Raw genomic sequence first — 13,127 nt, 5'->3', positions numbered from 1 at the left:
ATGAGAACAGTCGCTTCACACAAAGGGCCAGCGCTGCTACACGAGCTCTCCTCCCGAGGGCTTAGGCTGCAGGGAGTGTTCTTGGTGTCTCTCTTTGGTGCTCTCCTGATATTTCCCTCCCCCTGAATGCAGCAGAAGGGTGGAAGTGGAGGGCTAGCCAGGGGCTCAGGGCAATCCAAGGTGCTGTGGAGAGGGGTGGTGTGAAGTACCACAGAGCACCTGACGGCAGCCAATGGACTGCCCCAGGAACCTTACCTAGCATGGCCGGCCTTCCCCCTTCACTGTGCTGTTTAAATGGAATTGCCTAGGTTTTTAAAAAGAAATGAAGGTAGAGATGTTCCTGCATCTGCAACTGGCTGCTGGGCAACAGTGAAACACCCACACAGCAGGGATCACCAAGGTGGCAGGAGTCCTGGCCGCGATTCTGCACTTTTCTACATTGTGTGGGAGCCAGGGCCCTGCACCTCCCACTTCCTGCGATTCCCCATCACTCTCAGCCAGCCAGTAACACAGAAGGTTTATTAGCCGGCAGGAACAGTCCCAAGCAGGGCTTATAGGTACAACCACGACCCCTCAGCCATGTCCTTTTGGGGGGCAAGGAGCTTAGACCCCAGACTTGGGGTTCCTGCCTCTTCCCAGCCAGCCCAGAACTGAAACCCAAAAACCCCTCCAGCAGGCTCTGCCCCCTCCTTCTCTCCCCCTCTCCCCTTGTCCAGTTTCCTGGGTAAAGGTGTCGACTCGCCCCAGCCCCCGTCCTGGCTCTGGTCCTGTCCTTCACCTAGAGTCATCCCCTGCTCTCCCATCCCCCATGCAGACAGCCCCGGTAAAACTAGACGACATTCCCAGGTCAGTCTAACCCACTCCCTACTGCGTCACGGGCTTCCTTTACATCGTCCTAAGCTACACTCAAGTGTGCAAAGCCCAGGGGGCAGCAGCACAGAGCACGAAGGGTCCACACTATATTAGTGCGCGTGTGCAGAGGTTTTACACTGTTCACTTTTCACACATCAGGCAGTTCTCTCAAGAGCAGAGGGCACTATAGGGCTATCACCCGGCAGCAGTTCACGTTTCAGCGCCGTTAGCTGTGGCAGCACAGCTGATCAAGGATCACATTTCACATTACAGTGGAGAAAATACTTTCGCCTCCATTTTTCAAAATCAAAACCATCTTTGGTTCAGCTCTGGAAAACACTCACCCCTGGGCTGAGCCTGACCTTGCCAAATTTCAGCCCAAAAGACTGAAGAGGTGGCAAGCAAATGAAAGTGCTTAGACCAGAAATGCTTGTTCAACCTACATTCTGTCCAGGACACAGAGAACACTCCTATGTTACCACTGGGCCATGCTAAGTGGGACATCATGGGGCTTTTCCAGGTCTAATTTCTATAACAATCCAAACTCCCACAAGCTGTTAAGATAGAAAGATCTCCTTTATTAATGAACCCCAACAGTATTTCTTCAGATACAGGAGTTTTGAACTCAAATACTCAGAAGAAATCAAGTTAATATTGCATTATTCTCATAAGAAATACTGCAACTCATTACCAGTAACATATTGCAAAGCAAAACAGCTTGAAAAGAAAAAAGAAAAAGAAAAGAAATTAAACTGATCAAATGGAATTAAGGTTGGTTTGTGGTTTGTTTGTTTTTTGAACTAGTAAGTCCTTGCAAGCACAGCTCGTTTCCGCAGATTACTTCCCAAACTTGTACAAAACAGAACCAGATTGGTTGATTCCTTAAGAGCCCAGAGAGGTGCAACATTAAAAGCTACGATTATCAAGTAGCAAGTGCTCCAGCCTTCTGTCTTCAGCGGCGGCCTCCGCCACACCCCATGCGTTAACGGGATGAGAACGTCTTCCCCCTGTAAGGAGCAGAAGGGCAATATTAGGGATATTCTCTTACCAAGTATTCCACACGTTACTCAGTCCCAGTAGAGTCCTGCGTTGACATCTACTGTGCTCCCTTTCAACACAGGCAAGACAATGCCCTTTGGGGAGGCTGTGAAGAGGATTTGAGGGAATGTTTTCAAGAGGGTGCTTGGCAGGCAGAAGGGGAGGCTGTTCCAGCCAAGAGGGGAAAGAGGAGAGGGAGGGAACTGCAAGGAGGGCGGAAGGAAATGAGAGCAGAGATACGAGGTCACGGTTATGGAAGAAGAGGACAAGGAGCAGATGACAATGAAGGGACTGAAGTGTGAGAGAGTGGCAGGAGAGGAAGATGCCTAGACTACGGGCATATGCTCCACGGTATAGGGTGACCAGCTGCAGAGGACCAGTCACAGTCTGGTTTGCTTTCCTGGGGCAGTTTGTTGTGAGAGTTCAGTGGAGGAAGCCTCCATTCACCAGAGCCAGACGGATACACACATGCGTGACAGCAAGGCACCATCTTTTTCTTTCAGCACCAGTAATAATATGACCAAGAGGGGTTGTAAGCCTACGGTTAGTGAGACTCGAGTCGGCTGACCCACGCCAGGGAACCCCGGGCTTGAATGCCTACACTGTATTTTAACCCTGGGTTAAAGATTTTCCGACCCAGGCTCGAATCTAGGGCTCTGGTCTCCACACTGCAGTGCGCAGACCTGAGTCAAAAGGTACGTCTACACTACCCGCCGGAACGGTGGATAGTGATCAATCTATCGGGGATCAATTTATCGCATCTAGTGTGATCCCTGATCGCTCTGCTGTCGACTCCTGTACTCCAGCTCGGTGAGAGGCGGAAGTGCAGTCGACGGGGGAGTGGCAGCAGTCAACTCCGTGCTGTGAGGCCACGAAGTAAGTCGACCTAAGATACATCGACTTCAGCAATGCCATTCTCGTAGCTGAAGTTGCGTATCTTAGGTTGATCCCCTCCTCCCCAGTGTAGACCAGGCCAAAGTAACCTTACCCCAGAGTGTGTAGCACCCCCCAGCCTCTGTGTCGACACTCCAGCCCAGTGGCTCTCAAACTTTTTTACAGGTGACCCCTTTTCACATAGCAAGTTTCAGAGTGCAACCCCCCTTATCAATTAAGAACACTTTTAAATATATTTAACACCATTATAAGTGCTGGGGGCAAAGGGGAGTTTGGGGTGGAGGTTGACAACTTGCAATCCCCCCTTGTAATAACCTTGTGACTCCCTGAGGGGTCCTGACCCCCAGTTTGAGAACCCCTGTGCTAGCCCTAGTGTTCCACTGTGGGAAAACTCTACTGCCCACCGCCTGTTTCCTCGCTGTGACAGTGCTACTGACGGGCCTCAGGTGCTGTAAGGAGCACGGGTTCACAAAAAGCGTAATTAGCGCCTTCGGTGGCTGTCCCTGTAGAATGACTGCGGTCTGGGGAGGCTTTATAGTGAACCGATTGGAGAACTGGGCTTGCCAGCTCTAGGCTGAGTCACACTGGCGGGAAAATGCCCAGAGATACCTGTTCTGCGGCTAATTAGGACATCAGTCTCCAGGGCCACCAGCCGATTAAACTGAAACTTTGCAATTCTGAATGTTTAAAATGGGTTGTTCAATGAAGGCGTTTTGGGTTGGTTGGTTGGTTGGTTTTTTATTTATTTTTGTCTGTTTGTTTTGAAGTTTGACATAAAATGTAGGTTTCAGAGAAAAAACACCTGCACACCCCAGCCTGGCTGCAGAACAGTGAAGTGCATCCCCTGGGCTTGGGGTGCAGTGTGCTCCAGCACCCCCCCAAGACTGGAGGCGGATTACAGTTTTGTGGGGCCCTGAGCCAGAGCAATGGCTGTTCCCTCCCCTCCCCCCAGCATTCTTGCTGGGGCAATCAGGATTGGGGCACAGGGGCTTGTCCCGCCCCCCAATCCAGCACTCCTGCCAGAGAGCAGGGTTGGGGAATGCTAGGCAGATGGAGCAGGGCCTGCCCATTTCCCCCCCTCCAGTCTCCCCGGGGCACTAGCCTCACTGGTGCAGTGGCTAATCCACCACTGCCTGGAGGCAGAGATAAGGGATCCCTGGGAGGATGTGGTGAATTTTTGGGCTAGCTCCCACTCACCACCCTGACAGTGCATGCTGGCTGGGCTGCTCTGCATACACAGCCCCAGGGAGCAGGAGCAGCCAGAGTGTTGGGGGTCATCCTCCCTCAGCCATGTTGAGCCAGGACCTCTGCTGCTCCCCATCTCTGCAGGGCAGCCCGGGCAGCGCGACATAATCTGACTGTGCTCTTGTGACCTGGAAGCAGCTCTCTTTGCAAAAAGTTTCTTCCGATAGGCCTCCACTGAAAGCCCCGCCAGCTCTCTGGTAGCATGCTTGAAGACTGGTGTTCAGCAGGCAATGGGTTCATGCTGATCTCAGCTGTTATCTTTGCAAAGAGGGGTGTGGTTTCCATTTGTAAGAAAGTGCAATAGATTGTATCACAGACTGTTAGCATGGAGAGGACTAGGGAAGTTGCCCCAAGGAACTCTGGGATACAACCGGAGGAACTGGAGCACTGGAATGGATTCCCTGGAGCGGTGGTGGAATCTCCTTCCTTAGAGGTTTTTAAGACCCGGCTTGACAAAGCCCTGGCTGGGATGATTTAGTTGGGGATTGGTCCTGCTTTGAACAGGGGGTTGGACTAGATACCTCCTGAGGTCCCTTTCCACCCCTGATATTCTGTGTTTCTATGAATTCTGGGACCCAAGTCAAGCCGGGGCTGCGTGCACACAGAAAAGCAATAGGGATCGGACCCTCCAGCCCCGCTGGGTCCTGGGATCCTAGGTTAGCACAATTGGTGCGTGGACGCAAGGGGGTCAGGTTTGCGCCTGGGCTGACATTGCTGTGCAGATATACCCCTAAGAGGCTTCAACGCACTGGGCAGGTGTGACATGATCGGAGCCATTTAAAAATCACTGTCCATGCCCCAGCTGTTGCAAAGTTCCTCTCAGATATGCATCAACCACCGTCCGCAGAATGAACACAGCCAACAGCCGCAGTTAGCTGGTGCTGGGAACCAAGCAGTTCTGTCCTCTGCCTTCCGCCAGGCAAGCCCAACAGCACAGAACCCTTTTGGAAGAGGAGAGAATTTTATAGCATATTAAACCTGGGGATCCTGCTCCTGGCTGTTGGAATTTCCCCAGTGCAAACAGTTAACTCAAAATGAATCAGCACTTGACACTTGCACAGCTCCATGGCAGAGGCTTGAAGCTATTCACTGCTCCCGAAAGAGGCTGAGAAGGGTGTACCTAAAACACCACCACTATTAGCAGTGGGCAATACTGGATTCAAAACGAGCCCGGCCCCTTTTCAATAAAGCCAGCTACAGTCTGAACATCAAGAGCGCGCAGAGGGCTGTCTTGAAAGCCTGCTGGGACTTGCACTATCACCTCTCTAGGGATGCAACATTTCTGTATGTGGTTCTTCTGTTCCTTCCCTGTGTTTCGCTGTTCCACACAGTTACGAACACACAACAAACCTGAGCGTTTCCATGGCAAGACGCCTTGCAAGGCTGAGCCACTTCTAAGGCCCCCCCAAATATCACTCCTCTAGCTGGAGCCAATCCACTTCTGCAGAGGGGCCTCTTACTCCAGGCATTTCAATGGACACACAATATTTGCATTGGGCCCAAAATCTGGCTTCTGAAGATATTCTACAAGGCTTAACGGAAATGCCAGACCCACTGGACTTTAAACACTCCCCAAAATAGTCACTCCATTGCGGACGAGCGATAACGTGAAACTGACATGTCTACTTTCACAAGCCAAGCTGAGTGAAGTGCAAAGTGTGAACACAGCACAAATGGTGTTCAGTCAATGAGATTAAACCCTCCCCCTCATTTTCGCACCATTTCCACCAGCCCCAGCGATTTTATACACTGCTTTTCAGAGTATGATTCATAGCCAGCAATGTCACTTCAAGAGACGGGAGATGCACTGATCACTTCATCAGCCACTAAGATGTGCCGAGGATCCCTGCCCAGAACCCCTCCCGTCTTTAACTCCACTTACAGCATACGAGGCCTGTTTTGGAGCTGTCTCTCTACACCCTGCCCAGCAATGTCCATCTCCAGGTTCACACACACATCACTGACTGGCTGGTCCCACAGTTCACTATGCAGTATGTGCCTTGGGGACGGTTCTCTGTGACGGCACTGCATGTGCCTTGTGAACCCCCCAAGGGCATTTCTTCCAACTTGTGAGAGAGGCCCCGACAGCTGCACCAGACTAACCTGCTGCTCACGCCAGTTACTAGTCAGTTCCTGTACAGTCATCCTGCTAGATAAGCAAGTAGCATTAGAACAGTAAATGAAGCATTACAGGCAATTTGGTACTATCTACTTACAAACCCCCAGCTTTCCTGACTAGTCCTTAAAAGGACTGATTGCCGGCAGGAAGACCGAGCCAGCTGTCTTTCTGCTGTACCTATCTGCTGTTTCATCTCTTGGCCTCAACTGCTCTGCCTGTCAGCCTCTGGACCGTGACACCTGTGCGGGACTCTGCCTGCTGAAGAAAGTCGCCAGCGAACTGTCTGGCATGGAAGAGGCTCCTGCGAACAAGAAGCGAGGGGGGAAATAAGCGAATGAGATACGAGCTCATCTTAATCCACCCTTCATCGAGGTTATGCTCTTGTATTCAAGCCTCCATTGCTCACTCAACCCCCATCCCCCATACTCACTGTCTGCCCCGCCCTCCACCAGGATAACCCTGTTCCCTTTCTCTGTGAAGGGCCAGCCCACCCTATCTAGGGGGAGAGGCAGTTCAGCCTCATCCTGTCTAGGGATCCGAGGCGGTAAGCTGTGACCCACCGGCTATCCCATATTATAACAGGGGACGTGAATACGCTTCTGGAAATGGGCGACACATCCTAGCTTAAAGCGGAGTTTAAACTAACTAAGGAGATCTGAACTCCAGCCCTGCAAGGGCTGGCCGTACTGATCACCACCAAAAACACATGCGAGAAGCTTCCCCGGCACTTAGTTACAGAACCGCTTGAAACTCTTCCCTTCGGAGCCAATTAACATAACTCCCCATGGGCTAGGTCTGAGCTACCAAACTGCCTGCTCTTTAACAGCACAACAGACCCACCAGGAAACCACTCCAGTTGGAGATGGGAGAGAAGACAAGGCAGTTTAAGGTACTTCCTGAAGTCAGCCAAGACCAGAACAACCCGTTTAAATGGAGGCAGACATTTTAGCTTTTCCCCATCATCCGGACTAGCCAGGTGTGAGATAAAAGTCTTTATTTCCCTTGAAAACAGGCAGTTAAGTGGGATTCACATGCGGAATAGCCGAAGTGTTGGGCTTTCACTGAACTGCAGGCATGTCAGCCTTTCCCAGTTCTCAAGGATGACCTCCCCCCTCAGAGGTTCCAGGATTAGCTGGAGAGAGGACTAGTGCAGCACCTTCAAACAGCACTGTCCCGCTGCGACAGCAACACCCTTACAAGAGACTGCCACTGGATTATGCCCTGATGCTCCAGCCCTTCTTGTCTCAATGACAGACTCACATGTATACTGTTGCATCATATGCTAATGGCTAGTTCTCACGGTTTGATTTTCTGGGATTCTCTTTTGCTCACAGAGCAGCGGAAGCATCACATAATGCAATTGCTAAAATCTACCGTGCGTTCAATGCTCAGAGCGACTTACAGACACCCCCATTTCACAGAAACAGGAACAGAGACAGAGCAGCAACTTCCCTTGTCCAAGACCACAGAGTCAGTGTAAGAGAAATCCAGCCTTGGGTTCTCCAGACACGTTCCTCTCCCCCCAGGCTCTCCCTAGGAGGGAAGACCCTGTCTAACAACCTGAAAGCGAGTTTGCTTTTCAAATGCAGGCGTGAAGGAGAAGTCTGCCACTCTGCGATTTGAATGTCGGTTCTGTGCGGCGTTAAAGGTGAAATTTGCTAACTAATTAGTCCGCAGTTAGATCCCTGAGTTAAGGGTGAACGTTTGTGCCAACTTCTTAGCCTGGGACGGGCTGGCCCGTGATACTTTTCACTAGGTTTATAAATTGTGCATGTGCCTAGTCCACATGTACGTTCCACACTTGAGTGGAGCCCGGATGGGTTTTGAAGGGAGTTGCTGAAATGCGAGAATATCCAACAAGAGGCAGGACATTCAAAGGTACCTGACACCTTCTGCCTTATGGGTGAGAGCGTTAAGAATGAGCCATCAGCCTTTCCTCAAAGTTTCTATTTCGTCCTAACAATATTTAAATATGGAGGAAGCTGCATTTAATTTAACAAGTTTTTAATGCTCAGTACAAAGCCAACCTCACAATCTCGAGAATCAACGCACTTTCAGTCTGTGAGAGAAAGGCCCTGGAGCGTGTGTTAGACTAGCTACTACAAAAACTTTGCCAGCAAAGCCACGCTAGCCCTGCACTTGGGATGCTTTGTTCTGCGCACCTCAGCAATGCACTTCGTACAAAAGTTGCTGTTTACAGAGGTATCAAAATGCTTCCATGTCTGCTGCCTCCTATCACCCCAGAATCGAGAAAATGCCCTCCTGGGAAACACAGAGTGCGCTTTACAAATAACCTGGATTATTAAAAAAGAGAAGGTCAGACAGCAGAAGCCTTTAAATAACCAAGCTTGTTAAAGAACAACGTACGGTTCTCTAGTCTACAGCCCTCTTCCCAGGGCTTCTGGGGCTCTGGACAAAAGAATTCTACTCCATTTTATAACAGTGCTCACTCACTAGGATTGCCTTTCCAATGTGTGCTCACCACGCCCAGCTATTGAGAACCTCCCCAACACACATTGTACTGGCTGTGACAATAACGGAGCATGATCTGTGTTCACAAGACTCTTACAGGCCCAAGGATCCTGGCTTTGATACTCACGTGATTGTTTTCATTTCCTTCTTCTCCGCGTCTGGACGGGCACGGTTCAGCACCTTGAGGAAATCTGACGTTTTTGCCCTCATACGCGTGTGAATATAGGCCTGCGTTGCATTACAAAACAGAAACGGCTGAAGGTTCCATCCACATACTTTGGTTTTCAAACATCAGCTGTTATCACCCTAACTGGACTAAACTCTGAAATCCCTAGGGCTGGTGAATACCAGCAGCCCCTGTGGGTGATCTGGGACTGAGATCCTCTTCTGGGCCAGGGACACTGGATCTAAGGGCTGGCTCTTGGTCATGGGGTGGCTCCCCAAGAGGACAGCAGATCTTACACTGGACCCTCTGGTAGAACCACCCAATGGACAGGGATCCTGAAGAAATGATAAGTAGCTGCACAAGTGTCCATTCCCCCCTCCCCCAGTCTGTATTCATCTGTTGTCTCTTATACTTCGATTGTACACTCACTGGCACAGAACCCGTCTTTTGTTCTATTTGTACAGCACCTAGCACAGTGGGGTCCCGGTCCCTGACTGGGGCTTCTAGGCGCTACAGTACTACAAATCCCAACACCAGAATAGTTCACTAGTGTCACTCATACCCAGTGATGGGTGAATTAGGCCTGGGAATGGGGCTTATGCTTTCCTCTGCTGCGCCCAACGCTGGCCCTTGTCAAGTCCAGATCCCAGAGTCGATGCCCCACTAGAGTGGCAATTCCTATTTCCTGCAAACAGGTGGGAGTGAGCACCAGTAGAGTCTGGGGGCAAATCCCACCATGTAAGATAGAGATGACCTGCAATGCTGCCTCACAGACAGAACCAAAGAAGAGGGCAGACTCATTTCCACATTCAGGGAGAACAGTGCTTGGCATTTCCAAAGGGCTACACAGTGTGTTCTTGGCGTTGGAAGCACACGAAGCAGAGAGGCCGAGATGTATTCTACATTTAAAACCTTCCTCGGAATGTTTATCTCCCCCCGCCTCCAGAACACAGCGTTACGTGAAATCAGCACAGTCCCTTCTTCAGCTGCCCCTCTGTACCTTGGAGCATTTGATGTGATAGTGCAGGTAGTCCCGGAACGTGTGGATCAGGTTGATGGTGTTGTCTCTGGCAGCGGTGCTGGTGTGGCGGGGGAACAGCACTGGAAAGATAAAACAATAGCGCAAGGAGTTTTATTTCCGACCAAGGCTGAGCACCAGCTAGAAAGAGTGCCTCATGCCTACTCGAGTGACAGGATATGAACAGCGACTCAAGAGCTGTTTGAATACAGGCTATGAAAGAGCCCTTGCCTGCACCATATGACTGAATGACACTTGGAATTTTAACACAAGGCTTAACAGCACTTCTCCAATATTCGCAACACTGACATCTGTATGATCGGATACAGTCTGCATGACAGAGGTGATTGGAGTCAATCTGAAGACGATCACATCATTGTACCTGTGAAAAGTACTTTTCATTCACTTTTCCTAAAGTAGAGGAAGGTCTTTCAACAGATACCTTAAGAGGGCAGAGAGGTAAAATGAACTAAAAAGTGAATGAAACACGGAGAGAAACCTAATCCTGCCTGTCTCTTCTAAACTAGTAACAAAGACCCCAGACACATTTTCTACTAATGACAGAGCAGAAATCTTCTTCCTGATCTAATGCATAGAGAAAACTTCACCACATGAAGATTTAAGAGGCCCATGAGAGAATGTGTGATTTTACATGGCATATCAATACTGTATTCCTGGCAGAATTCTACCGTTGACAGGACCCTTACTCATCGCCAGACCCTGCCCCCTGCCAAGCACCCCACCCCGAGCTCCAAGCTGACAGAGCAGAGAGATACACTTGGACAGCACCTTCGGAAGCCATCCAGATGCTGCTGGTTGCCCTGTCATCGCTAAACATAATCTGCTAAAATCCCGATGCGTCCGGAGGAAAATAACTGTCCAGGATGAAATTTTGCATCCTTCTGCCACAGTACAAACTGAAGCGCCCTTCACAGAAGGCAGGTCTCAGCACTGCCACGCAGCCTGTCCGCTTGCTGGATAAGCCAAGTGTTATTAGTTACGCTGGCCCAGGAAGCAAGGTGCCAACTGAGAGAGGCCGGCATGCATGGCTCCAAGGGCTGTTATTTTGTGGGAACAACTCAACTACCACTCCAAGGACTGACAGGCCACTGGCATGGGGCTAATCTCACAAAGGGACAGCTAATCAGACTCTGAAAAGGAGCTGCTCACACACAAAGCCTGTGAGCTAAAGCGAGTTGCACAGCTCGTGCATGGTCTAAGATCTGCTATTACATTGTGCACCCATATCACCCATGAGTTGCCTGATGTCTTTGAGGACACGTCTACACTACCCATCGGATCGGCGGGTAGTAACTGATCTATCGGGGATCAATTTATCGCATCTCATCTAGACGCAATAAATCGATCCCCGAATCGACGCCTGTACTCCACCTCGGCAGGAGGAGTAAGTGGAGTCAATGGGGGAGCCGCGGCAGTTGACTCGCCGCCGTGAGGACAGCTAGGTAAGTCGAACTAAGATACTTCAACTTCAGCTACACGAATAGCATTGAAGTTGCATATCTTATATCGATCTCCCCACCCCCCAATGTAGACCCCCCCAAGATATGAATCTTAGCTCAGGGCTCTCGTACAGACAGGCCTAGCAACAACACACGAGTACAAACGTAGCTTTATTCAGCAAAGGGAGAAAGCAGCATGTCTGCGTTCTACTCTCAATTGAGTGCAAGAAAGGGTGCTCGGAAGCGAAAAGCCTTAATCGACTAACCCACTTTCGTCCCCGTTTCATCTGTTGACTAAAAGGTGTAGCCAATTGTTAATTACACTTGTGGTTCATTCTTAAAGACATTCAAGAGACTAAATAACCAAACTTAACCAAATTTATTGCCAAAAGACAAAATAGTACCAGGTGAAAAGGAGACAAATACCCTCCCTCTGGAAAGCAATTCTTATCTCGCAACACAGTCACATTACACCAAAGGCGCGCTTTGGAAATATGCATTTAAACCAGCTATATTTAAAGCACCGTTTTACAGAAAGTTTTGAAACTCTTTTTATGTAACAAAACTCCAACCTGCCAGTTTGTGCTTGTTGCTCTGTACCTTCCTTCTCTTTGTTCTGGATACTAGCATTCCAGATACTGGTCTGTGAAGTTACAGCCCGATACTGTCCCTTACCTCGTTACAAATACTACATCCCAGGTGCTGATGAGCCATGACAGGACTCCCTTGGCACAAGGTATTTGTGCACCTTTGCTTTGACAAGTTTCCTGTTTTCTAATGCCAAAGCTGGCTTCAGCTTTACAAAGTGTTGGAGGACACCTGTCACGTGTGAACAGAACTGTGGGAAGAACCTGATCATTCAGTTAACTTCCCAACAGCCATAGACATAACGTCCCTTATGTTAATACCATGTGTATGATACCTATTAGTGTGGCGTACACTACGCCTACATGTAGGTATTGGCGAACACCTCAGTATTTTTATTACTGGAGTCTTGGAAAACAGTCCTCACTTAGGTCCGTCTAATCCATGCAGGGCAGTAGTGCCCATCACAAAAATCAGAGTCTGGTGCCAAGCATCACAGGAAAGGATTGGGACAAGTGTAGCGGAGGATGCTGCAGCTCGGGAACCAGGTGTATTGGCACAGCTCTCAGGGCACAGCGCCTGCTTCCATATCTACCTGTAGCCGATACAAACAGCTCCTAAGTCATGGGCAAAGTTGCACAAAAATGGGCTGGTGGGAACACTATTCCAGGGGAGTATCTAGCACCATGTGGTGCTTTGCAAATATTAACTAACCCTCTCAGCACCCCTGGCAAGCAAGTATCTCTGCTTTACAGATGAAAATTAGAAGCAGAGCTCTAATGATCTGTCCAAGACCAAAGAGAATGTTGGAGAGCCAAGATGGAAGTTCCAGGTCCCAGCTGTGCATTCAGACCATGCCTCTAACAGAGCATTTGCAAAACACATATTTGTGGCCAAACAAATTATACAAAAAATACGCACATCTTCCCCCAAATGAATAACTCAAAGCTATCCCCCCCCCGGTCATCAAGTGAAATTGTATTTTCAAAATAACATGATGCATCAAACTGTAAGAATCTGTTTCTATTTTTCCCATTATTTAACATGCTTAATGACCTGGACTATCACATGATTAACCTTCCCCTCTCTATGTTCTCATCTCCTGTTACAAAGGACACTTTGAACAAAAAACACTTTGAACCAGAAAATGGATGTCATTTATTTTTATCGACAGGAGAGGTGAGAAGACAGATGAAGATGTGATACGGACTTTGTTACTCCCAAAACATCTTTTAAAATTCTAGGAATTCCATTTCTCTCTCTCTGCCCCAACTGAGA

At 49.3% G+C, this 13,127-nt stretch overlaps 1 protein-coding gene across 3 annotated transcripts in view; it reads right to left on the bottom strand.

Annotated features, from left to right (window-relative positions):
- Positions 1-1,409: 1,409 nt before the first annotated feature.
- Positions 1,410-13,127, bottom strand: part of ARPC2 (actin related protein 2/3 complex subunit 2) — a 35,361-nt gene continuing 23,643 nt past the window's right edge. The window contains exons 8-11 of one of the 3 annotated variants that reach the window (XM_030579654.1): positions 9,787-9,887; positions 8,748-8,848; positions 6,326-6,449; positions 1,784-1,859 (exon numbers count right to left, since the gene is read on the bottom strand). In XM_030579654.1, the coding sequence (XP_030435514.1) occupies positions 6,338-6,449; positions 8,748-8,848; positions 9,787-9,887 (314 nt within the window). In that variant the 3' untranslated portion in view covers positions 1,784-1,859; positions 6,326-6,337. Of the gene's footprint in view, positions 1,860-6,325; positions 6,450-8,747; positions 8,849-9,786; positions 9,888-13,127 lie in introns of all 3 variants that reach the window. The other 2 variants (XM_030579655.1, XM_030579656.1) reach the window with 2 other exon arrangements.

Source organism: Gopherus evgoodei, chromosome 11, assembly GCF_007399415.2.
Source record: "Gopherus evgoodei ecotype Sinaloan lineage chromosome 11, rGopEvg1_v1.p, whole genome shotgun sequence".
Taxonomy (NCBI): Eukaryota; Metazoa; Chordata; order Testudines; family Testudinidae; genus Gopherus; species Gopherus evgoodei.
The sequence above is the reverse complement of the archived record's forward strand: the minus strand, read 5'-3'. Positions and strand labels throughout refer to the sequence as shown.